The sequence below is a fragment of the Ochotona princeps genome, chromosome 22 (assembly GCF_030435755.1).
Source record: "Ochotona princeps isolate mOchPri1 chromosome 22, mOchPri1.hap1, whole genome shotgun sequence".
Classification (NCBI taxonomy): Eukaryota; Metazoa; Chordata; class Mammalia; order Lagomorpha; family Ochotonidae; genus Ochotona; species Ochotona princeps.
The window spans coordinates 12340829-12368716 of record NC_080853.1 but is presented as its reverse complement, the minus strand read 5'-3'; the positions used below and the strand labels follow the sequence as shown (position 1 = coordinate 12368716).

Genomic DNA, 27888 nt, shown 5'->3' with positions numbered 1-27888 from the left:
TGTGTGGCACCTCTGTCAGCGCTCGTGGCCTAGTGTATCTGAATACAGAATTCTATAACGTTCCTTTTCTTGTTAATCTGTTTGTTTACTGGTATTGGTTTCTATAACTCATGTTTGCTACACTGCTACCATAAAGCCTGGTGACTGCTGCCCAACTTCCTTGTAATCTATCTTAGAGGGGCTTGTGTTCTATTGTTTAGTTAATAAGTAGCTTACCTGCCTGCCCTGCAAAAATTTTAGTATAAAAGTGTTTAGAAAAACTCAATAAAAAGTGCCTTGATTCATTTGCCTTTGCATCCCCTATGTGCCAATTCTTGGCGCCGTTATCACCTCAGCTCCAGGTCCCCACAAGAAGGACCCCCCAGTCTGCTTTACGAAGGAACCCAAAAGTGTGCATTATAAGCTGTTCATTCCGTTAGGACGGCAAGCTCCCCCAGTCTTCCAAGACAAGTCAACTCTGCTTTGTCCTTCAGTTCAGTTAAAAAAATCACTTGCTTTTCTAGAAGTCACAAGTTGTAGCAGGGAGAAGCAGTGGATGCCTGTTACATAGATTGGGAATGGGGTTTGGTGGGCAATCGGCATGACGGAATCTTCCTGCTACGTCAGTATATATTGTTGGGGTTTGGGCTGCACAAGTATAGGCACTTGTTGAACTCATACAATGGAAAATGTAAATTTAGGGTTTTTTTGGTTAAGATTTATTAATTTTTATTGAAAAGGCAGAGTTACTGAGAAGAGAGACAAAGATCATCCATCTGCAGGTTTACTCTCCAAGTGGCTGCAGTGGCTCCCACGCGGGTGCAGGTGCCAAGGCTTTGGGCTGTCCTTGACTGCCTTTCCAGGCCACAGGCAGGGAGCTGGATGGGAAGTGAAGCAGCCGGGACATGAACCGGCGTCTATATCAAATCCCAGTGCATGCAAAGCAAGAACTTACTGTGCCAGGCCCAAATTGAGGTATTTCTTTTTCTGCAAGTTTTATCTGACAGTAACAAAGTAGTATACTGATCTAGCACTGATGGAATATACTGTTCAGTATTGGGGCAGGGAAAAGGAAGCATAGTAATAGCTTAAATTTCCCCTGGCATATATAAAAAACCAACATGGATTGAGGGATAATTGAGGGGCGCGCGCGCGCACACACACACACACACACACACACACACACTTAAAGGCAGGGATAAAGTAAGCCTAGTGATACTACTGGTAGAATCTAGGTGGTCAGTATTCACCGAAACACTTCTTAGTTTTCTGAAGTTAGGTACCTGCCTCCATCTCCATCTGAGAGTTTCATGTTGCATCCTAACAGGAACTTTATAAATTACTGAACATATGTCACTGTTACAACAGGGCCTGAATAAACAATAGTCAAGCTATCTGATCTCTGTACTCTAAACAACACTGTAGGCTCTATGATTATCTCTAGGATCCAATGGTTGCCCACCAGACACTTGTTGGTTTTCCAGGTATATACTGTAATGTGAATTTGCTCTCTACTCCCTGCTAACAGTGTCTGGTGGCTTTCAAGGTCCATCTCCCAAGCCCTCCAAGCATCCCCACTGAGTGTGGTAGGATCTGCATTACCTGCTTCAGTTCCATTATCTTTAGGAATGTTGATAAACCATGTTTAATCAAAATGCATTTCTCCTCCAGACAGACTTTGGTGATTTTAATTACACTTATATCAAAGGGCTTCTCTCGCAGTGAAAATTATCAACCTCACTGTGCCTCCAGCTTGGATTGGACAAGATTTGGATTCTCTCACTAGTTCGAGGGTTGTGTGCACTGTGAAAAAGTCAGCCCCATGTTTTGCACTGTGTATGTGTCACCAATTTCCAGGGTCCACATGTTCTTAGGAAGATATGCAAGGAAAACATGTGAAGCCTCACAGAGAAAACACAGGCCTGTCTTAGTTTCCATCTCCCATTCATCAAAACCTGAATAAGACAAAGATATGCAAAATAGCTGTAGAGTAATACTTAACTAGAAAAACTCAATCCTGACAAGTTTCACAGTTTGCAGCCTGACAGCTGATGTGTAAGAAACAAAACAAAAATGAAATGACTAAACTTGTCTGAAAGAGGAAACTCCAATGTACAATACCAATTTAAAATGAGTTTACGTTGTACAAAGTGGATGCAAGCCTCCTTTCTCCTTTTCAAACTATGAGTTTGTGGATATAATAAATCATAAAGACAACAGAACATTAACAGAATGCAAAGAGCACCGTTCGGGATCACAAGACCAAGTTTTCAGGCTGGTTTAATTGCAGTGTAATCTTGCACAATCACCTCGCAGGTCTTGGTTGGAAAATCAGGGATCGGAAGCAGAGCAATGCTCCTGGAAGCTGAATGCACATATCTGGAGATTCAATTTCAAATGCAGAAGCGGACTCGGGGCACATGTAGCAAGCTCTCAGCTGATGCCAAGTACGCTGGCCTATGGACTGCACTTGGAGGAGCAGGGGTTTGATACTGTTTCAGGGAACTTCCATTTGAGAAGCTCAATTTTCCCAGTAAAGGTCCTGAACTACTCATTAAAAAGTAAACATTGTTCTTTCTACCCGGAGTGAATGACCAAAGGGCGTCAGTTGAGGACTGACCCAAACCAAACTACCCTCCCCCAAAATGTAAGTAAGCAAAGTTAATGGCCTTTACTCTGGGAGGAAGAGATACCTGGTACTCTCATAAGAACTAAAGTTCGCAATTATAAATGAGGGCAAAATGAAGATCTAAAACAGAAATAAAAATCGACACCATTTATCCAGCCTCACAGATGATACTTAAAGGTGTGCTTCCATCATCATGGATTGAAAGAATTAAAATCATTAAAATGTCCATATTACCCCAAGAAGGCAATCCCAACAAAAACATAAAAGAGAGTCTTCTCAGATGTGGAAAAAAATGACCCCCAAGTTCATATGGAATCACTGTATAACTGCAAATAGTTAAGCAACCCTAAACAATAAAAATAAACCTGGAGGCATCACAATACTTGACTTGAAGACAAATAACAGGCAGTTATAATCAAAACAACTTGATACTGGCACAAGGCTAGACACAAGGACCAATCGAATAGCCTAGAGATGCCAGAAGTTAATCTACACATCTATAACCAATTAATCCTGGTCAAATGAGCTAAAACAACTCCCTGGATAAAGGACTCTCCCTTCAGTGAGCTGAATTGGGAAAACTGGATCTTTGCATGCAGATGAATGAAACAAGTCTCCTGGCTTACATCCTATACAAAAATCAACCCACAGTGGATCAGGATCCAAGATCAAACTTTTATGGGAAAATATAAGGGAAACACAGCAACACATCGGCATAGGAAGACTTCTTAGATAAGAGCCTAGAGGTGCAGCAAGAAAGAACAGAAGACGTAAGTGATATTATATCAAGCTAAGAAGCTTCTGCACGGCTCAGGAAACATTCCACAAACAGGTAACCAGCAGGACAAGAGAAAATATTTAAAATAATAAACATCTGGCAGCCAGAAGCCTGGGTATAAACAGGTGCTTGTGGCTCATGGTCTTTGATGAAATTGTCCTCAAGATATGGGCTTTGTCTATGGTCTTCTCTGGGAACTCCACTGGAGACAATCTGATTCCAGGCTCACACACGTGATGGCCAACTTGTTTTTTCATGGGCCACTGTAAGACAGGTTGCCTCTTTGCTGACTGCTGGTTGGGTATCTGTTAGATCCCTGCAAAGTGGATTTCTCCTCTGGGCAATTCGTAACACGGTAGCTGACCAAGCACAGCAAGAAAGTGAAAAGGAGGAACAGAACACCCCAACATGGAAGCCAGTGTCTTTTCACATCCAAGACTGAAAAGTGACATCTCATCACCTTCTCATAGTTCAGTCATTAGAAACCAGCCACTGAATCTACCCTGCAATCAAAGGAAGGGGTATTATTCAAGGAAGAGTAGACAATGGAGCCATCGCAGAGGCCCAAACCCTGGTATTACTCTACGGTGTGCATGTGAGAACCCAAAGAACTTGCACAATTTACAGTCATATACACACATGACAGTGCATTATAATCCATCATAAGGTGTCCAACCAGAACCCTTTAGCAAACTACGTCTTTACCAAATTCAGATCCACAGTTTAAGTTTTTAATTCATGAGAGTTCCTACAAAATCTTCACTATACTTTTCCAAGGGGTTTTCTAACATCTCATATTTCAAGGCAAATAGTTTAATTGTCCTCACTATGTGGATCTATTGACAGCAGTCTTTAATCATTAAAGAGTTAACAATGCACTTTGAATTGCCTGACTCAGATAAAAAATTCATTCCCTAAGTAAATGAATTAGCCAAGTAATTGACAGCCAATTCCAGTAATAAAACACTAATTAAGTGATTCTGCTAAGTAAAAGCATAATGTGATGAATTTGCTAAACAATGGCCTAATAAATTTCCACATGAAATAAATGAGTTGGGATGGTGACTAAACACTCGCCACATCTAGGGGAAGTTGTAAAGGCAAGAGTACTTCCAGAGAACAATGACAGAAGTGACTCGCCAGCCCAAATTCTTAACAGCATTCTCCTGGGATCCTTGCCAAGTGAAATGAGTCTTAATAGTTAAACTAGATTCTGGGGGACCAGGGAAAACAACACACACACACACACACACACACACACACACACACATACACACACACAGTGCTGATGATCAGGGCAAATGAAGACTTGGAATAGTCCAAAATATCCAAACTGGAATAATAAAAGAACCCAGTAATAGGTGCATGGAGCAAGGAGTCCACGCTCTACCTTCCTGGGCTCAGGAGGGTGACAGTGCAGGAAAGATCCTGAGCGGAGAGGTCCGGGTGACAACACTGGTGCTCAGTGGGTGCGCATTTCATCATGAACAAAGCAGTCACAGATTCCAGGGTTTGCTCCCCAGCCTAGAACGGGAGGATGACCATGGAATTCAGCCTTCATGGGGGAAAGGGTCTTTGTTATCCTTGGGAAGCCTCTTGGATTCAATCCATTTACAATGATGCCTTCTTAGAGACTCCACGTATCTCTTAGGGCATCCTCTGGTTTATTCCCCCAAGTTCCTATCTAATAAAGAGGGGTCTGGAATTTTAGAATTAAAAAAATTTCTCCCTGCTTCAACATACTGTTGACCCTCAGTTTTTGTTATAGCCTAGATACCATGACATCTTCCTGGAGACCACTTGGTGCCTGGCCATGCCACCTCCACTCCCATCTTTTTGATCTTCAATTAGGTCCTGCCCTGAGCACTGACACTATAGGATCCAAGCCTGCATGGGTGCAGTTAGGTCTCTTGAGGTTGTTCACACTCACATTTTGAGTCTGTATTGTATTTTTGTCTTTCAACAGATCATGCTTTCTGCTCACCACTATTTTATATATATAAATCACTTCACGGATCCTTCCAGCCATAACAGGATTTGAACTGCCTTGCTTTTCTTTGAACACATCAGGCACACCTTTTCCTTGGGAGCTCCAGCAGGGACATTCCTAGCGTGGCTTACATGTGTGGCCTTTTAAAAGCTTTGGGTCAAAGCTTCTGTTGTATGTAAAACTTCAATCTCCACTCTCCCATCCTTGTGACTTTCATTCCTGCTCAGCCTGCTCCATTATTTCATGGTAAGTACCACTTTCTATACCACATAACCTACTTACTTTTATTGTTCACTACTTCCTGTATTTCTATTTCTTGGTACCCCTAGATTGTAAGTATGGAGAGGGTTAATACATTTAAATTTCTGCATTATGTAGCATAGTATCAGAGTGCCTGACACATCTTGCACAAATTAGGGATAGTCAGCAGGTGTTCATTTAAAAATTGTTGAAGGAATGAATAAATGACATTCCATTCTGAAGACTGTCGTGCTTTAATATCTGGAGTGGGTAACATAATTTTAGAAAGAGACACAGTTAGAAAAAGCCTATGCCCTGGGATGGATTTCAGGATACAGTGTCCAAGCATGTTTCTTCAGCGGCTTCAGAAGTGTCTGCATCTCTCCATTATTTGGGAAAGAGGAAATTCATGGGGTTAGGATACCATGCAAGAAAAAGATTAGTTCTAAATATTAACCCTACCACTTACAGAACTGTGTGACATGAGCAAGTGATGTCTTTCTAAACTTGTTTCTGCATTTGTGAAAGAAGCCTAGCACCAACAGTAGCCACCTCAGAGGCTGTGAGGATTAAATGACATGATATTTTCATAGCGATTATGAGTCCTTCAGCTCTGTCAATGCTGGTGAGTTCTATCTCCCCCTTTGAAAACAGGCCTATCCCTTCACACAAACGGAGTGCTGAGATGTGACTATGCCAGATATTGCAAAAACCCACAGGGCAGAAAGGTAGAAAAAAAATGACATGTGGCTGAGAAAGGATAAAAAAGGAAGAAGCTTAGATCTTTTTGGAGAAGAGGCATCAAGGGCACAAAGTAGTTTTGAAAAGTTTTCCTGGGATGCAATGAGAACAGGTGTCCAAAACCCAAGCAACACACACACCTGCCCTCTTGGCTGATATGGTTGTCAGTACTAAGACCAGGATAAATGCCTCCATAAGGGATGGAGGTGCACAGCTAACTCTCTCCTCAGCCAGCATGAAGACCTCTCTCCTGTTCACCTCCCTTCACTACCATGCTGCCATGGAATTAAGGCCTTGCAACCACTTCAGAAATTTCCCTTTCTGCTGCAAAACAGCTGGGTGAATACTGAACAGTCAAAAGTGAAGCACTGTGATCCATCTTGGCTGCAAAACATAACATAATGATTCACTCCACAAACATCGATCCATCATGCATCCTTTGCCAAACTCCATAGTAGTCTCCAGGGATGTAATGGCAGCCAAAATAGAAGTGCTCTGTGTAATGTGGTTTAACAGTAAAGAAGGAGATACAATAAACCTCTTGCATAAATAAACACTTGCATACATGGTATTTCTGATAAATGCTAAGAGAGACTGGAACATAGTTCTTTTAGGAAAAAAGAGTGGCAACTACTTAGATTGGAGATTCAGGAAAAGCACCAAAAGGTGCCACTGAATCATCAGTCAGAACAGGCTATGGCTAACCAACCAAAGATGGGGTGGGGGCAATATTTTATAAAGGGGGACACAATTGTGGGAGCCAGGAACTAGACAATTCTTGCTATTTCAAAGAATAGGGAGAATGTCAGTATGACTGGACTATACAGGGCACTCCACGTGGGCATGGATGAGACCCAGCATGTTTGCAAACCTCAGCTCATTCTGGTGCATTTGAATTTCATCCTCAGGAAAATGGAGAGTCCAATTTTTTGGTTGCCATGGGGGGAATTTGCATTTTAAAGTGCTAAATAGGCAAAACAAGTAGTTATTTTTATCAGTAAAGCATGGCAACAGTATTATTAGGTAATACTTTTTGGATGGATCGATTTGAAAGGAGGGTAATGGGGCAGAATGACAAGGGTTACCGAGCGAGTGTCCAGGGACCAGACTGGCAAGCGGGTATATTTGCTGGAGCGCAGCTGTTTGAAGACTCGGTAGACGAACGCTTGGTCTCCAATGCAGCAGAAACAGAAGTGACTCTGCTGCCAGTTTCGAATGACTCTCACTTCCTGAGCCTTTGTCACATCTGTAGATCAGAGGGAATTGTATCTCACCCAGATCAAAGACCGGAAGATGAAAGGGGTTTTCACCTTGGAAAACACGGAACTGGACCAATGAGACTTTATCTGAATAAGGACACTTATTTCAAAATCAAACATGTGCAAAATCAAACATGGATACTGAATTCTCAAAATATGAACTCATCAAGAAAATATAATCAGGGAGACCTAATCAATGCTGTGGACTTAAAACTAGTTCCCACATTAAAAAATAACTGCAAAGAGCTGGCCACACCAATTGCATTGTATTGACTGTTAATTACATATGCATGTTATTAGTAGATGTGCATGGATATATGTGGGTGGAAGAAAATTCCCATGTGCACCAGTATTCTGTGTTACCTCACATCACTTGCAGTCTGACGTATGTAGGAATACACTACATTTTATTAGTCTTATCCATTCCTCCTCCAACACATTCATCTCATTGTTGCTGGAATGATATTTCTAAAGTCAACTCAACTCTGTCCTTTTACTTATTAAAAATCTGTTTTAGCTCCTTACAGAAGACGATCCATTTTAAACACTTTACTACATGACACTCTTCGAGACACATCATCCAATCACCTCTCCAGATTCCTCTTGCAAGACTTAACCCCATTAAGGTTTATCTGCAAAGACCAAGAAAAATCAAAAGGTTCCTCATCACAGATCCAAGGGAAAGAGCTTCCTGGGAAAACTGTCAGGGACTGCCCTACCTTAAGGAGCACCAGGATCACACATAAACATTAGTCCACTGCCCTTTGATCTAGGTAGAAGTGAAAATGACTGATGTCTCTTGGACTCTATGGTTTAGAAAATACATTTACATTACTAGGATGTTGTACTAGAAAGAAAAGGTTCTTTTCAGATCTGGGATGACCTGCAGAGCCCCTGCCAAGCAAGGTATCAGCAACAACAGAAATGTTCCTCTAGTCAAAGTGGACACGAAAGACTTGCAAGCCTATTTGTTCATGATTACATTAGCCATGTGGACTTCCTGCACGTGGCTGTGTCCCTGTAGACATATTTGTTGCTGTGCTGATGGAAGGTTGGCCTCCAAAATGGACACGACTGATATCCTCCCTCCTGCATGTGACAGTTCCCCTCTACAAGGATGGAGGCAGCTTCCTCACTCCCTTCAACTCAGGCTGCCCTGGGACTGATTTTGAAGAACACCACTGCCAGAAGGGATGTAGCGAAGTTCTGCATCTAGTATTTTGGAGGATTTGCTTACCTTCTGGCTTATAAAAAACACTCAGGGGGAGTGAGCCATCATATGGCTGAGCATCTGCCATGCTAAAAGGACGTCTAAATTAGATGAATATAGAGAGCCATGCAGCCCACTCCAGGTGTTCTAGTCATGTAAGCCCTGAGGTCAACCAAGTAAATGACGGAGCCATGGATGCATTTTCATCCTTATCAGATGCTATCCGATGAAGAGCCCAGGTGAGGCATGTAGCCAGCCCCAGGAGATCTGTTACCGTCATTTCAAGACACTCACGTCATTCCAGTGGAAGCTCCACATTTTCTAGGAGAAACAAAACAGCTTTCATGTCCAAAATCATGACAAACAGCATTGGGAGCAAGATACAATGGTTGTTGTTTCATGCCATTCAGTTGTGGGGGTGGAGTATTAACACCAAAGGGAGCATCCATAAGCTAATTTTCCTTTCTTATCTCAGCTAACTCCGACTGCTCATCACTTAAAATTCAGCTCCTCCATAATATCGCCCATCTTGAAGTAGCCCAAGGAAGCTATTTCTATTTCTCCATGATATTTTTTTTTTAAAAAAAGATTTATTTCTTTTTATTGGAAAGGCAGATATGCAGAGAGGAGGAGAGACAGACAGGAAGATCCTCCATCCAATGGTTTACTCCCCAAGCAGCCACAATGGCTGGAGCTGAGCCAATCTGAAGTTAGTAGCCCGGAGCCTTTCCGGGTTCTCCCATGCAGGTGCAGGGTCCCAATGCCCTGGGCTGTCCTCGACTGCTCTCTCAGACCACAAGTAGGGAGCTGGATGGGAAGCGGGGCCACTGGGATTAGAACCGATGCTCAGATGGGATCCTGGTGCGTGTAAGGTGAGGACTTGAGCTGCTAGGCCATCACGCCAGGTTCCCACAATATTCTAACAACTCATCTGGGCCTCTTTTCACCCAGAAAACAAACACGGTCCAGAGATCTAGCAGCTTAGTTCTTTATAACTTAGGGAACACACTGGATCTGAAAGCAAATGGTGTGTGAAGCCAGCCCTCTATAGCCACAGACTGGACCTGTGTCCAGGTGTCCTTTGGCTCCCAGAACCTCCTCCCAGAACATAATTAATGTTCCCATGGCTATCTGTGAACCCACCCCATCAATGCAGAGCCAAACTCTAATCATTCTGTATCTTTGGTAATGCTCTCGGCTCTTCTGGAGGAAGAACCAATAGCAGCTCATGTGAATGTCTACCTTTACATGTTTTCTGAACATTTCCAGCTGATGGTCTAGGCTCCTATTATTGGAATAATGATGGCATCACATTCACAGAGCAGCTGATGACTAATTTCCTGATACTAGTCTGAGTGTCAACTCCAAGAACAGCAGGAACCATAGATTTTTAAGATTTCCTATGCTATTGGCATACTAGAAACTGGAGGCAGGAATGAGAGGTTGGCTAAGATCCATACAATATCTGACTGGCAAAGGAACATCTTTTTTTCTCTGCCTGAATTCAATGCTGGATTCTAAAATCAGGGCAACTTTGAGTGGTGTCATGGCAGAACATTTCTTTATATATTTCTTTTATTTAGATCTGAATATGTAGGGTTTTTAATGCCTGTCTTATCCACCTATAAGTCCACTCATCCATCCACTCATCAACCAAAGTCTTTGGATCCCATTTTGTGCTACACACTTTGCTTTATGAAGAGAATATAGTAGCAAGCAAAAGACACATGATTGTCCCCTATCAGAGCCTGCCATCTAGCAGAGGGGTTAGATGTTAGATTAACATATTTGGGGACTGAATTCAGTGCTGAGAACAAGAATCACAATTCTATGATAACACCAGAAAAGCTGATTTCAATATGATAAGGAAGGGAGAGCGGATCAAAGAAAGACATGCATAAATTGAGATCTCAATAATTACACAAGAGTAGGGGTATAACCAGTACTCAACATGAATTCTTGAAGAACATTTATTAAAAGATTCCAGTGAATAAATGTTGTATTGGAACACACATTTACATGAACAGACACAGTTGGCCGCCCCCTGCTCTAGGTAAAGCAGTATCACAAAGGTCCCGTGGCGGCAGGAGTGTGGAAAAGGAACACCTAGGGAATGAGACAGTGAGATGAGAGCGCCTGAGAGAGATTCATGGGTCAAGACTTGCGAGTCTTTGGGCATTTGCTTAAGAACAATCAGAAGCAAGAGAATAGTTTTGAGTTTAAGAAGAGTGAGGTGACATGCTCTGATTTGCCTGTCAAGATCTCCCTGGCTGCTCTTCACCTCCTTGACTCCCAAATGTACAAGGGAGTGACAAAGACGGCTATAAAGATTATTTAAGGGCTGTGGGTCTTATGGAGGTTAAAGATGATGGCTATTCGGATAAGGACAGAGGACATGACGGTGGAAAAAAGCGCATGAGTTCTAGATATATTGAAGGTGTAGATCAGTCAAAACGTGGTGTTGAATTTGATGCGGGAGACAAAAGGAGAAGACCACATCAAGATTAACCTATGCTGTCTATGCCGCATGTGTCCTTGCTAACAGGAAGAACTGAAGTTTTATCTCTAGCCTCCATGTTACTAGGAAATCAACTCTCATGGTTAGAAAGATGAAAAGGAAATCATCCAGAGATGAATCATGTAGTCTGTGGGCCAGGACATTCGTTCCTCACCGGACGCCATTATCCTGGCAGCTTCTGAATACATCTGTATTGGAAGCATGAGTCATCTGTTTTCTGTGTTTCTTATCATATAGTGTGTGAGTGTGTGAGTGTGTGTGTGTGTGTGTGTGTGTGTGTGTGTTTTGAAAGTACAGGTGACCTGCCAACCCTGTATCAGGTGTTACCTGATTCCTGGGGGTGTGGTGGCATTGCTGAGAATATCCCACAAAGAGGCAGTGCTGAGTAATGAAATACCCCTTCAAAAATACAGGAGCCAGTCCTGGCGGCGTGGCCTAGTGGAAGAGGTTCCAGGTTCCCGGCTTCGGATTGGCGGAGCACCAGCAGTTGCGGTCACTTGGGGAGTGGACCATCGGATGGAAGATCTTCCTCTTTGTCTCTCCTCTCTGTATATCTGACTTTGTAATAAAATAAATAAATCTTAAAAAAAATACAGGAGCCACCCCAGATGGATGGGGATGGGGATTCAGTGAACAGAGGGGTTTTGTCTAATCTGGTCCTTGGCCCTTGTTTTCTGCTTTCTCAACTGTTACTCTCAAGTGTTGGTCATAGTCAACACTATGCCTTTCCAAGATACACAGTTCCATTCCCAATGATAACACAGAAACCTGTCTTCCCGTTATTGTCCGAAAAACTCTACTCTGCATACTGACGTCTTGGACAAGGCACAGCTATGAGGCCACCTAAGCCAGGAGCCCACAACTCTGGTTTCCACCTCATGACCCTGGCGACTGCCCACGTGTCTGCACTGGGAACACTGCACACAGATTGTTTTTTTAGTTTCTTGTTTCAACATTATGCCGTTTTAAATGGACTTACTTTTATAAATATCCCTTGATGTAAATTGGTTCATGGTCCTATTTCTTCCGCTAACATGCTGAGTGACCTGAGAGCAATACATTTCCCAGCTATGGGTCACAATTTACCTGCACATGAAAAAGACTCCAATCATTTTGCGTGCATGCTGCAGCAAACATTGATCTCTCTAGCACACTCCTCTGCTGAGCTCCTGGACCACGGGTCCAAACTGCCTGTCTGACATCTCTTCAGTGACTCAAGTGAACCTCAACTCTAACCTGTCTATATTTAAACACCCTCTCTTCAGCTTTAAATCCAGCCACTGTGCTCATTATATCATTTAGTATCATCGCTACGCACCTGGAGGGGGTAGAAGCAGAAGAGACCAGGGGGTGTTTCAGTGGTTAGAGGTTGGGAACAAGAGGAGGAGCTAATAAAGGAAAAGTAGAAGAGGTGCCAGGACAGGAAATGAAAAATGAAGAGAATAAAAGTCAAGCAAAGAAAATGTTTCACGAAGGAGGGTCCACTGGGCATATAAATCCTGGCTCAAATCTGAGTTTGGTTTCTTGGTGTTGTGTGACCTTGGAAAAGTGATTTAAGGTCTTGGAGCCTCAGTTTCTTTGACTTGCCTCATAAAGTTGTTGAGAATATTAAATGAAATGAGGCATAGAAAGTGCTTTGTCCAGTAATTACTCAGAGTGCCAGCAACTGGAATTATCTGTGTTTTCGACTTACTGACGCTGTAGCTTTGAGCAGAGAGGAAAAATGGCCTCTAAGTCTGGTTGATTTTGCTACCTAGCAACTATATATTTACATTTTCAACATCACTTCTTTATCCCTGATTACTTTAACAAGCACTTTCTAAGTGCCCTGTTAAAATTCAGGACCACCTGTGAGGTACAGAGAATAATTCTATTTTCTTCTCAAGATGCAGTGGCCTAGCATAAATTGTCAAAAACAACTTCAGTTTTGTTGCTTTCCTAAGTGTGCTTGAAAAGGCATGGGCCCTAACAGTGAGAATGAAGGGCCTGGAGGGGTAAAATGCTGACCACTTCTCTTCAGTGGAAAGATCAATCTACAAACTCAAGGAACATCCAAGGCCATGTTCCAAGCAAACAGAAGGGGGACTAACTCTGGAATCACACTGATTTCTACCCAGGTTACTCTTCTCAGAGAAGTGAAGTTGTGCACAGAGGAGAGGACCTCTCCAAGCAGGTGTTACCTACTATTCCAGCCTCATCTCCAGCCACGTACTCTTAACCCACGGCCATGGACTTTAAACCCAAACTGGTAGCTGCTGTTACTTCTATCTGGGGCATTTTTTTTTCTTGTACCCCCATCAAATCAGAATCTATGTCTTTACATCACATTCTCTTATCCATTTAGGCAGAATGAACCACTTGCTGGTGTCTGATCAGCATTCTTGGAACTATGCATGCCTTTTCTCTATTACTTATCACATTTATTGAAACTAATTCACTTACAAGTCTCCTCTTGGAGGACAGTAATATCCTGTAAGGTAGAGGCCATGTTTTAGGTTTAGAAGCCCTATGAGGCATGTCATGTAAAATTGGCATCCAATGAATATTTAAAGGAACACCTTGGCTACTCCTATAACCAGAAAATGGAAAGTATAATTTGAAAAGGTTCTACTCAGGCAGAAATCATATTGAGGATTTACAGAAAATATTAAAAGATAAACTTACTAAATATACATCATTTTTGTTTTTAAGGAGACAATGGCACAAGGACTAGAATGGACCTACCCTCAATTACAATGTCACTTCTGTTGGTGACTCAGTGAGAGATATTGACAAAACCCACGGAGACTCGATTGTTTTTGAGATGAGGAGGTTGGATGACAGCTCGGGCAATTTTTCACTGTGACCATGTCTCTTATAACTTACATTCATTTTGAATCTATTATATGTCTCTGAAACCTTCTTTATTTAACTCCTTATTGTTTCTCTGAATCATCTGTCTACTTGCTGAAGGTTAAGTAAATCTCTGTTTTGCACTTCCTATGAGTGAGCATTCCATTCAATTCTGGGTTTTAAGGAACTCGGTTTGTCCTTTAATCTGTCAGTCAAGTGTATGATCACAAAATATTCAGTGATCCCTGTAAAATATTCAATGAGACTAAAGCAGGCAAGCTGGAAACATTCAATTCTTTTCCCTGTTTCAATTCTATCTTGGAGTAACTAGAAAATATATTTGTTCCTCCAAACAGAACTTTTTCCATTTTTAAAAGTTTGTATTCACAATGCTCTGTTGAGCACCTGGTTTCACTGCGACTCCTCACTGCTTTTTCTTGAAAATTTCCAACATTTCCATTACTATTTTTAGATTGTTCGTTTTCAGAGAAAAAAAAAAAGAGAAAAAAAATAGCAGAGACAGCTGAAAAGAAACCCTCAGAATTGGAAACTCTCAAAGTTATTAATGGTCCTGGGCAGCCTCCAGGTCCAGCAACCCTGATGCCAAGGTCCATTGGATATGTCCACCCCAGGAAGGCAGAACTAGAGGCTTCCCCCCCTCCAGACATCCCCAGATGTATTATCAGACAACCTAGCGCACAAAAAATCACACTTTGGGGACTGACGGTGCTGGAATTCACCTTGATCCTCCAACCTGAAGCAGATTGCTGGGATCTCTTCCCCCGCACTCTGCATTACAGAGTTTTGGGTTCAATAGATTTCTCTCTCTCTACTTTACACAAAGCAGTTCACAAAACGATCTCTTCTATAGGTTTCAGGGGTCAGAAAAACCTAGGTTTCAATTTGATATTTAAACATAGGAAGTCTTGGGCAAGCTCTTTGCTTTTCTTAAGTTCCAATTTGCTGCTTAGAATCATCAGACATAACCATAGGTTTCATTTAATCTTCCTAATGTACCAGTGAAATATGAATGCACACAAAAAAACTACAGTGTGAAAATGGGCTCATATTTAAAGTTCAATAGATAACTAGTATAATAATTTATAATATAAAATTATCTTATAATCATTTGCATCATAATTATAAAAGCAATCACTATTTTATCTCAAGGCCCCCAAATTGGGACAGTTAAGTGATATCATGGCTGATATGATTAGCAGTAAAGATATCTCAATAGACTGTGATAACAGGATTATATCTAACAAGAAAAAACAGCACAAAGATAAAGTCCTTCACTTGGGTACCCATAGTCATCTCTTCCTGCACTGTATGAGACAGCACAGGTGAAAGCTATGACCTGTACATGAGCAGTGCGTCACAGACATCTGGCAGGTTAATCTAAACACAAGTGGGGTATTCCAATTCAAGTTTGGATTCCAGAATAAAGGATAAAGGTGACAGTCTTAGTTCCTGTGATTTAGGGTGGTAAGGATAGTTGTAGTTATCTTGGAGATTGCACTCTCTAGGAGCATGGGCCAAACAGAGACAGAGCCAACTGGGACTCTGAGCAGGGATGACTCTCTTGGGTTTGGGGTGCTCTTTACTCCGAGGGAAGAACCGGGACACACACAATAGGTAGCTGCAAATAGCCACTATGGGAGTGGGTACTGTGAGAAAACAAAGTGACTCTATTACCCAATGTGACACCAGAGGGAAGACAAGGGCCAGTACATGGCTGCTGACCCATGTACGCTTTTGTGCAAAACAAAACAAAACAATGGCAACAAGAACCAAAACCAGGAATCCATGAATAGAAGTTACAGGAGACAGATTTCAGACCCCAGAGGACAGAATCGAGTATGAAGAGCGCTGGAACATGATGTAGGCTTGGAGCTGTAAGACTTCAGTGTGAATTTGATCCCCGTAATTCATTCACTTGAATACTCAATGGGTATGTGATGGGTTAGAGACTTTAGCCAAAGCCAGAAAATGTGCCGATCTACTGTTGTCGAGGGTCAGGGAAAACCAGCTTGGGATTTTACTTTACTTCAGCAGCAGCAATATCAGTTATGCACCAGGATAGTAACTCCTACATGCTTATACTGTTATGAGGGTTGGAGTTAACATGTGGACAGCATCCAGCAAAGCAATGGACCAGTGAAGGTCCTACCCAAAGGTGGCAGTCCTTCACACCAGCAATCATCGTCAAGAGCTTCACCCAGAGACGACACACCAAGGCTAGTCTCATTTTCTCAGAGATTCATTTCTTCATCTGGTGTATCATCCTCTTGGAACGGTTAAGCAAACCTTATAAGGAGTCCACTGAGCATTTTTATAAAGCCATGATCTGTTGTTGCTGTTTGAATTGCTTTAATTCGATAACATCTTCCTAAAATAATCAGTAACATTTTGCCCAGTGCTTTTGCTGAACTATCTTGCAAGAGTTAGCAAACTTGCACAGAATCCGATTTGTCCACAAAGAAAAATAAACACATACTTATGAGATCTGTGTGCTGAAGGAAAGAAAAGGGGCTAGGGTTTCAATACTTAACAAATATCTCCCAAGACTGTAGCGTGCTGTCTTCTAGGTATATTTTGGTCACATTAGGAGGAATAATGTCAAGAAAGGAGCCAGGAAGCTACTGCACAAAGCAGGTTAGCGAAGATGTTCTTTGTTGAATCTTATGAGTCCCTCCTACCCAGCTGTGAGTTCTCTGTGTGAAGGGTCTTTTTTCTCTGTGGTTCAGCTCGCTCTCTGTACCCATCTACAATTAGGTCCAATCTTTCTTAACATTCTCCTGGTGAGAAGGGGGCCCACAAAACCTGTCTGTGAGAGCATTTACTGGATAGCCAATTTCCTGGAGGAATTTTGGTGGACAGAGGAACCAGGATAAAGTAGGATCATCCCAGCCAAAGGTTGTTAGGTGGAAAATGAAGATGCCTCATTTAGAAAGGTGTGTCTGCTTGGGGGTACAGGTTGCATTGCCTATTCAGCAAGTAATGAAGACCATCAAATGGCCCAATGCCTGATGACCCTTCACCCACCAGACATGGAAGCATTCGCTACACAGAAACTTAAAAATGAAGACATTCAACTAATGATTCCCCCAGAATAAGTGAGTCTGCTAAATGTCATGACGAGAAGGGTAGGCAACCAAGTTCCTCAAGCATGGAATTCAGTAAAATTTGTACTGAAGTACTTTTATTTAGACAGAAAATAAGCAAGGAGGTAGCACATAAACAAAATGGATCAAGGAGACGACTTAAGTATGGATATATAAAGGGGTTACCAGACCCCAAAATGATACCAGTGAACCAAAGATTATAAAAAGAATCACAAGTGCACAGGGCAACAAGATAACAATCAAATGACTTAAAAAAAAGCTAGCGTTTCTTTAAATGGAAAACAATGGATATTGTTTGTCCTTGAAATGTGACAGATAGTCTCCTTTTAAAGAATGCTAATGCATTCCAAAGCAATGGCCCACAACTGACAAAGTCACAGCACCCCTGAGTCCCAGAGGTCATGGTTCCTATACAATATTGGGAGGCTTGACTGAGTAGATGTTGCAGAACTAAGCAATCACTCGGAATAGAAAAACCTCAAAAAAATAAATCTACGTAGGGAGAAGCAGAATTTGAATTAGGCAAAGGCCCACCTGTTCAATAATGAAATAATTGCTCAAGGCGCATTCTTCTGCAGTCTTCTAATGCAGCCACTATTCTTGTGCCTTGCTTCTCTCAATGCTACCTCAAAATTTGCACATAATCTCAGTGCCTCCAAAAGACGCCAATTCAGAAGCCAGACAGTCACTTCCCTAATGTCACGAAAATAGATTCAATTTTACATACATCAGGGTGATTTCAGAAGCAATTTTTCCATCTCCAGTGTAAGCATTACTCTATTTTTTTCCCTTTAAATCTCATCCCAGTGGTTTCACAGGGCATTTTTAAAGGCACCTGATGTATTCCAGGGCATTCTAACAACCCCTCCCCACTACAACCCAATGAATGTGTTTGCAGCTGCAACCACAGGACATGAAATGCTCAGAATACTAACATATTTGTTAATTTGAACAAATGTAAAATGCATAATAATTGAGTATAAGTCAATTAAAATTTGTTTTCTGGTTCTTTAAAAGCAGCATCATTAAAATGAATGTATATACATTTGCACAGCTGTGTGGATATGTCTGTGTGCTTAAATATCTCTGTGTGTATATATATATATATGAAAGTACTACAAACGTGCTGAAATCTCTGTGTGTGTGTGTGTATATATATATATATATATGAATGTGCTACAAAATGCTTGTGGAGGGGCTGTTGTGAAGCAGTGGATTAAACTCCTGCGTATGATGTTGGCATTCTACATCAGAATGCTAAGCTCAAGTCCTGGCTGCTCCACTTCTAAACCAAATGTCTGCTAATGTGTTTGGGAAAGCAGCAGTGAATGGCCTAATTACCTGGTCCCCTACCACCTGTGTAGAAGAAGGAGTTAGTGGTCTATGCTCCTGGAATTGTCCTGGTCCAGACCTGGATGTTGCAGCCATTTGGGAAATGAACCCATGGATGGAAGATCTCTTCTCCATCTCTCCTCTCTGTCAGTATGCCTTTCAAATAGGTAAATCTTGAAACACACACACACACACACACACACACACACACACACACAGAAAATGGGATCAAAAGACAGCTATTTTTTTCAAAAAACTTTCCTTAAATGTATGCATTTGAGAGCTCTTCAAAAAGTTAATGGAAAAATGCATATTATGCAAATGTGGCACACATGGGTTTCAAATCTATTTGCACAAAAATGAACTTATCCTTGAATTTGTTTTCCGTGAAGATTTTGGAGTACACAGACATGTATGTGTATACATGTAAAATACATACACACAGACATCCTCCCTCTCCTATCCATTTGACAAGATTGCGCCCGGCTTTCCAAATACCTAGATTCTGTCAGCCCATCTTCTCCAGTCTCAGGCATTTTCACCTGAAGAATTTAAGTTTGGGGTGATGGGGAAAACAATAGTGATACCTCCTTTTCAAATCCAAGCAGCCAACATTATCTAGGCTTTCTTTTGGTATCAGAAAAACCTGAGACCAGATACTTACAATTTCAGGGTCCTAGGATTGCCATGAATCCTTGGCTATGATCTTTTTGGCATTCCAGGTTGTTCTGGGGGCAATTTCACAAATGGAAAATTGAGCACAAGAAGCAGGTCTGTAATGGACAAGCTGGGGATGAATAGACACTGCTTGATCAGTAGTTTGAATCCACTAGGCTTGCAAGCAAACTTCTCTGCCCAAGAACCAAAGGCTGGAGTGACAGTGACAACTTAGTGCAACCAGTGGGTCAGAGACCTCAGGATAGTTGGTCCTTTCCGTAAAGGCGATTAGGGGAATGCAAACCTAAACCCCAATGAGGCATCACCTCTTCACTGTCAGGGTAGCTGTGACCCAAAAGAAATGAAGGCTGGTGAGGATGTGAAGACAAGGGCACTCTTACTCACTGTTAGTGAGAGTGTATACTAGCACAGCCATTGTGAAAACAGCACATGAGATTTCTTTAGAAATTGGAAATGGGATTGCCATACGATCCAGAAATCTTACCATTAGGAACATACCCAGAAGACATGAACTCACTGTATCTGAAAGATAGCTGCTCTAGCAGGCTAATAGCAGTGGTTTTCACAACAGCCATGCCATGAAGCCAAACAAGATGTTCATTCTAAGACTAAATGTGAGACCCATATATACATATATATACATATATATGTTACATATATGTAATTTATACAAATGGAATCCTATTTAGATTATAGCAAAATAGATAGACCTGGAGGACACTGTGCTAATGAAATAAGCCAGATGCAAAGAAAGCACTGCATATTCTCCCTCACATGTGGAGCCCAAATAAAACAAAGCCAGAAGCAGACTCTGATGACAGAACGTGGTCACTAGAGACCGGGAGGGATGGAAGGCATACAAGGAGTTCGGATAACAATCTAGGGGAATCTGGGTGTGGTTCATTAATTATAACAAACGTACAACAAGGAAGCACGAACGGGGAGATGGGGGATGGTGTATGGGAGCCCATATTATTATCACAATTTTTATTTTATACATTTGCAGTTAATAAAAACATTTGTGTAAAAAAAAATAAGGGCAATCTAAGTGTATTTCACTGCTAACCCCTTCCTTGCCCCTTGGCTTATGCTGCCAGCCCTTTCTGGGCTTGTGGGAATGTACAACCCAGTGATTCACCTGGCTTGAAAATGGAAAAAGGGCTGGCATCATTGCTAGGCAGACTGCCAACTGGCTTTGATGTTTAAGGAAAACACAAAGTTAATACTCACTCATAAAACAATCGGTATATGCGTTTAGACTTTGCTTTTAAAAAGCCATTATTCAACCTTAAGAAGTGCTTTCACTTAGCATTACCAACAGCGGGCTGTGTGTCTATTGATTTAATAAACCTACGTAGTACTTTTGCCAAAATGTTTAATTGGAAAGTGATCCTCATGGAAGGCATGAGTAGGCCCTGGAACATTCTACTGGCCAACTGCCTGAGACTCTCAAAAACTGCCAGGATCGGGGCTGGTGCTGTGGCAGCCTGTGAGCCTTCTATCCCATATGGTGCTGGTTCAGATCTTGCCTGCTCCACTTCCAGTTCCCAGATACTGTACCTGTCCCTGGAAAAGCAGAAGAAGAGCGCCCCAACACATTGGCTCCTGCACCCATGTGGGAGACCTGAATGAAGCTCCTGGCTCCTGGCTTTGGCCTGACTCAGCCCTGGCAGCCATTTGGGGAGTGAAGCAGTGCACAGAAGATCTCTGTCTCGCCTTTTCTCTCTGCAACGCTGCTGGGAGAGTTGTTTGGGATGAAAGAAATTGAAGAGACAGAGAAACCAAACATGACGTGAGCGCCCTGAACGAGTGCTGGATGGTAGGACACAAGCAAATGTTATTTAGAGAGAGAGGCAGAGATGGAGAAACAGGAGGAGGGAGAGAGGAGAATGCTTCGAAAAGTTATCAAGGGATGTGAGTATTCATCCTGCTCTTTTCTCTACTTACAGAATTAAACTAGCTCTCTTCTTCAAGACACAGAATGGCATTGTTTGAAAACAGCTACTGCCACCTGCATCAGAATTCCTGTAAACACCATCTGAGGGGCTCTGCAAAAACGCAGAGGCTCCGTCCCTGCCCTACCCCTCCTCCTCCAGCAGCCTCTGATTTGGTAGGCTGATGCTGGGACTAGCTGTGTGCAGCCTGAAACCCTTCCCGGGTGCTAACCCTTCTGTGCACCACTGAGGCGCTCACACCACAGGCTGGGCTTTCCTCAGGTCCAGGATCCATCAGGAATGAGCTGTGTCACTCCGGGAAAGTGACCAAACTCAGCCTTGGAGACCTCACCTACAACATGTAATAACTGTTCCTAAACATGTCCCAGGACAATAGTGAGGGTGAAATGAGATAGTATCTGCCTCAGAGAGGGTGGAAAATAAATATCTGTTTCCGTTCTTCCCTCAGCCTCTCATAGATCTTCATTATTCGAAGTGGATAATATCTTAAGTGATTTTTATAAAAAACAGCGATATGTTGTATCACACGACAGATGACAAAACTCTGTTTCTGATTTCATCCCTTTTGGTTGTCTGCAATCCCCGATGTGGGGCAGAGGCTGGGAAATCCAGCCTGCTAAATCCAACAAGGAACTGGCTTACAGTACACAGCTGAGAGAAAAGAACAAAAGCCACTTTTCTTGAATCTAAGCACCAAGCTAGCTTCAGGTGTTAGCAGTCTTGGCACTCTCCTTTGGATAAAGATCCACTTACATTGGCTCGGTCCTCTCCCCAGCCCTGCAGAGGACTCAGGCGGTGTGGACCAAATGCCACTTGGAATACTGGCTGAGGCTTGCAGGGCATGGAGTCTAGACTGGACTTGGAACTCAGCAGCCAAGGGCCTTGGAGGAGGCCGCTTCTCTGAGCCTGCAGTTCCTAAGCATTCGGAATGGAGGGAGTCGTCATCCATGACTCACTTACCTCTCCTGGTGTGGATGAAACATAATCTTGATAATTTTAAGTCACTCAGTTCAACAAGGCTCACTTTTTCTCCTTAATGGCAAAGTCATCTTCCTCCTCCTTCTATTTTTACTATTATTATTTTAATGTGTCTATTTATACCCACGGAAGTTCTGACGACTTGTTCTCACTTCCATTTTGCTTTAGGAGCTGCCCTGTTTCTACCTGGTGGAACCTTCATCCTTGTCCAGTCATCCCAGAAAAGCTCCCCAGCCCCTGAGCACCATGAGGGGTCTATAGCAGAAGCAGCATCAGGGCCACGCAAGTCCCTTTCCCTTTGTTGGCTCAACTTACTGAATCCATTGACGTCCTGAGAGCTAGAAGAGAAGCCTTCCTCATTGCGGCTGGTGCCGAGCTTGGTGGTGGGTTTGTCAGCTGAGGCCACAGGCCCCATCTCCCTCTGGGCTCCGCTCTGGGTCTCTTTCTGCTTCTTGGCCAGCTTCCTTTGGGACATGTGCAAGGGGAAAAAAAATCACGGTCAGATGGTACCAGTTGCAATGAAGCATTAGGAGACCAGATTGTTTTCCTTCCCTACCATCATCCTCAGCCCCGGAACCTGGTTCTTCTCCAGAAACAGGGTCAAGATAGTTTCTGCAGCGTCAGATTGGAAGACTCCCAAGTCCTCCTGAAACCATGAATGGTTTGTGTTTATGCAGATTTACGAAACTCATACTGCCTCCTCCCCAGCAATGGGTATGTTCTATACTTGAGGTTAAGATAGGGAATGAGACCTGCATAATGCTGTCCCCATTCTCAGGCAATGAACAGGTGAGCCTGGGCTCTGTGTTCCTATAGACCTTAGTGAAACAGAAGTAGAGACCCGGGGAGCTTGTCTTTTGCTCAGCAGTTAAGGCATCTCCTATCAGATAACCTGGGTTGCATTCCTAGCTTTGGCATCTGATTTTCAGCTTTCTAGTGATGACAGCTGACAAGTGGGTCCCTATCACTTGAAAGACATGGACTGTTCTCCTGGCTCCTGCCTTTACCCTGGTCCAGCCCTGGGCATGTGGGGAAGGAACCAACAGCAGTGCGCTTTTTCTATGTTTCCACCCCCACCTCTCTTCCTCTCTAATATAAAAAAGTTTGACATATTTTTAAAACATGTGGGATGGCCTCTCCAGGGACTAAGCTCATGAAATAACCCAGCAAGTCAATGCAGACTGAAGCAGGCGCTGCTTGTTTGCAGTGAATAAGGGTGAAGGCCAATCTCTAGCGGCAAAGAGAGAAAAATGCTGAATTTGATGCATAGTTCTTTCCATTTTCAGTTATTCTTGAAATCAGTGGGAATTTATAATGGTAAGAGTGTACAGTGTTGGTTCTCAAACGCTGCTGTAAATTAGAGGCACCTGGAAAGTTCAAACAGCACAAAAGGCCCAGAGAACACAAGGCAGAGTGTGGGCTCCCGTATAGACACCGAATTTCCTAGGTGATTTGGCTTTTAGCCAAGACCTTTGCAAATCCCTCAATCTCCTTAAGTCCCAAGTGCTTCCTCTGCATACTGTGGCAAACAGCAGGACTAACGTATTAACGGACGACCAGATAAAGGAAATGTGGTTATATACACAATGGAATACAACTCAGCCAGAAAAAGAATGAAATTCTGTCATATGCAGTAGAGTGGATGCAAACTGGAGACTATTATACTTATTAAAATAAACTAGGCCTAAAAGATGGGTATATGGATTCCTCACTTGTAGTTAATACACCGAGGGAAAAAAGTAACAGACATGAGTGAACTTGGTATCTTCAGGTTTGATTGTTACAGCCCTTCTCTACACTTGTACAGAACAGTGGTCCTTCTACATTCTACTTGTTGAATTATTGACTTTGTGAAGGGCTAAACCCATCATTAGAAAGTAAATTAGAAGTATGTTATAAAAAATTTAAAGAAACGAAGGAAGGATGCGGGTGGCAAATATCATAAAGCTGTATATATGAAGTACATGGAAGATATTATCCTCATCTCAATAAAAAGCAAACATACACAGGGCTCAGTCCCTGCAACACACTCAACGTTCAACACACGGTGCTTGGCAGTTTCACTTCTCTGGCAGCATCTGGATCCCCTCTTCCACTGCCCCACAGTGGAATCCTTGCTCTTTCTGAATTTTATCAAATCCTGCAGACTTTATGCCTCATCAGGGAACTGAAAGGTTAAGAAGTTCTTCTCTTACAGATCTGAAACCTACTTCCCTTCAGTTTTATCTTAGATACACCATTGCAGACAAAAAATTATGACTAACCCTTCCTACATAGTTATTCAAGCATGTCTGAAAGCCAATATTGTCTGAGTTTTTCCAACATATCAAAAGGTCTTCAGATAATATTAATGTACTGTATGCTTCTCTAAAAGCAAAACAAATCTAGAAAATAGGGTTTGGATGCTTTCAGTATAAAGAAATGTTGAATATTTGAAGAGATAAATAGGGTTACCCTGAATAGGATTAAACACCACCCACTTGTACGGAGACATACGGCATACTGTAAGACTGTACAACTTCCATGCTAATTTCTTAAATTAAAAAATCAAAACACTTATGGAAGATCTACCTTAGGAAAAAAGAGATGTATTTCAATTTCTTTCGCACCAAAACAAAGCATGTCTTTTAATTCCATTTTCCATGAACTTTTTCAAGTCCACTTGTAGGAATCTAAATGCTGCTATTAGGCTCTTGTCAGGTAAAAACGCACAGGATAAATACTAAATATCCTGATGATAAATATCTTCAGGTCTCTTTCTCCTACTTTAAGAGGAAAGAGAAAATTGACTTTCAATTTAATCCAGGTCACTTGTGTCTCAGCACAGAATGAGAGATGTCCCAATGAGGTCAAATTCAGGGCAAGGATGGAAAGAGTTTTCTCAAGTTGAGTCTATTACAAAATGGGCAGTCTATTATGAAATGAGGATAATGACCTCCCTGCTGGACGTGTTAAAGCAGAGGGCAAGCCATGATTCAGAAGAGGTTGATGGGGCTCATCCAGAGCCCGGTCCACTTTGAATCCTCCTCCAGACATGGGTCCCCTGACTTAAGCAAAGGCCAGAGAATGACAAGACAACACACTCAAATGAGGATAGTATCCAGACAGTCCGCACACAGAAGGACTACTGACAAAGGTGAGCATGGTGTAGTGCACCCCAAGGTGTAACATGCCGACACGATTGCAGCCTATCACCCATGGATCCAGAGAGATGAGAAGACCAAGCATTAACCCAAACCCAAAAAGACAGAGTTGTAAGGAGGAGGCCACTGGCCAGAAGAGCTGGCTTCTTCCTGAGGTGTCCAGCCAGTTCTAGATGAGCGCACAGGGACAGAATTAGAGACAAAAAGGTCCCATCACACTCTCCCTATCCCCCTGACCTTCTGTAGAGGATGCTATCCGAACCCAGCTGGAAACCAGGGACAACACGGCATGCTTCTGACGGGGTCCCTGCAGGAGCTGAACCTGCTCTCAATGCAGAAGGCAGAGAACAGAAAGCCCAAGTGTAACTCTGCATTCAGGAGTCCAGATGGAAAGGAGAAACGCTTTTGCATTCTTCACGTTGGCCATAATTTGAAGACAAACTCAGCCTGAAGTTGAATTTTCATTTACTTGTCCTTCCTCCACCTTTTTTTTTTTTTTTTTTTTTTTAAATTGGCCAGGAGGAAGAAGGACACGCAGAAATGGGAACATACCTGTTGCTTCTAATGTTTTGGCCACAGGCATCTTGTTCTAGTAGTGATGCTACTACTCCAGATAGAAAAACAAGACATGAGCTAGTGAGTGGACTGGTCAGGCCCTTTATCTCCAACAGGCATGTTCTGGGCATGGAGAATAGCACCAACAGGCATGTTCTGGGCATGGAGAATAGCACCAACAGGCATGTTCTGGGCATGGAGAATAGCACCAACAGGCATGTTCTGGGCATGGAGAATAGCACCAACAGGCATGTTCTGGGCATGGAGAATAGCACCAACAGGCATGTTCTGGGCATGGAGAATAGCACCAAAAGAAAAATGAGTAAGTCTGTGGCTGATGACATTTTAGAATTTTATTCTTCATTTAATATCAAAAAGGAATGTGTTTAAAAATGTATATGTGACCTTCCTAATCATAAATTTGAGAGGATATACAGCAGCTCCTTTGCCTGTATCTATGCTCCATTCACATTGCCCCAGCAGGAAATAAAAGGAAATCTGATAGGAGAATTAACTTTAAAACTATAAAGGAGTATGTATTGGAGGTTTTGATATTTCCTTGGGGGAAGAACTTCCAGCCAGTCTCATTCCATTCAGGGTAAAATAATACAAAGAAGGGTTGTCTTAGGTACAAATCATTGGTTTCCAAAGGAATAATAATAATAATAATAATAATGAGAAAAGGTCTCTGTGCTTCTATGAAAAACGCCATTTTACAGAAATGTTAGGGTAATTCTGAACACCTGAATTAGGAAAAAATGAAGAATAGGAACTTTTAAAAACATATACATCTTTAAAAACGGGAATGCTAACTGGGTTGCAAAAGAAGAAAGTATCTGACCATGTTTAGTATTGAGTCCATGGCTGGCACTATATTCATGTTGAAGATTATGCTATTTAGTAATTCAAGATATACAGATAGGTATTTGAAAATCTATTCTTTTAAAATATAAGGCTTATATTCAAACCCCCTCTGCAACACAGAAAAGTTATTATTCATTCCAGTTACCAAAGAGTTTAATTTGCCACCCCAACCTTTTTCCACCAGAGAGAAGGAAATCCAAGCCTATGCCCAGGGCATGTAAGACCCTTACACCTTGATCCACACCTCAGCTCAGCCTAATCTCCCACAATGCCTCCCCTGAAGCAGCACCATCCACCTCACTGCATCCCCCCAGCCAAGAACACTCCTCAACACTCTATTGCTTAACGGGTCCCTGTCCTCTCTGGCCACCCCTTCTTTATCCCCTAAAGGTTCATGTCATTCTAATGTCACCACTACTTTGAAGGGGACTCCTGCTCATCTAGGCAAAACTATCTTTTTTTTTTTTTCTGTCTGACTCATCTACTGGGCACATGCCTGTATCAGCCTTCACAATGACCTTGCCTTCTTGACTATGATCTTCCTAACTAGAGCAGAGACTGACGGCAAAGATGAACATTAAACAGAGACCTACAGAAACAAATGCAAGAAGCTGCAAAGATGATGAGTACTAAGAAGAAATATCGGTGCTACTACAGAGTGGATGCCTGCTTTGGACCCCGGCAGGAGACTAGGCCAGACCACACCAGCCAAGCATTCATGTGGTCAAATGTGATTTAACTTTACCACCTACTTGGGTGAGAATCTCCTGGGAGAAGGGAGTCTGACTACTTGTGCCTATTCCAGTTTCTTGCTGAGTTCTGGCACAGAGCCACTGCCCAAGAAATTGTTTGCATAAATTTGTATTTGTAGATCTACAGTGTGAAGTGCAGAGAAGATTGACCACAAATTATCAGCACTTTTAAAAATGATACATGCAAATGGAGGGAAGGAAACCTGTGTAAGATTAATTTGTGATCGGAATATTTGTACCTGGGAATATTTTTGGTTAATAACTCAGCCTTTCATTCCTGGGATGTTTGAAGAATTAATGGAATGTTTATAGCTAAGAGTTTTTTTCCCC

The 27888-nt window shown here is 42.3% G+C and overlaps 1 protein-coding gene across 1 annotated transcript in view; it reads right to left on the bottom strand.

The window, feature by feature from the left end:
* Nucleotides 1-27888, bottom strand: part of PTPRT (protein tyrosine phosphatase receptor type T) — a 937772-nt gene that overhangs the window by 83544 nt on the left and 826340 nt on the right. Inside the window, exon 17 of the mRNA XM_058679424.1 lies at nt 22560-22708. Coding sequence (XP_058535407.1) covers nt 22560-22708 — 149 coding nt within the window. The remainder of the gene's footprint in view (nt 1-22559; nt 22709-27888) is intronic.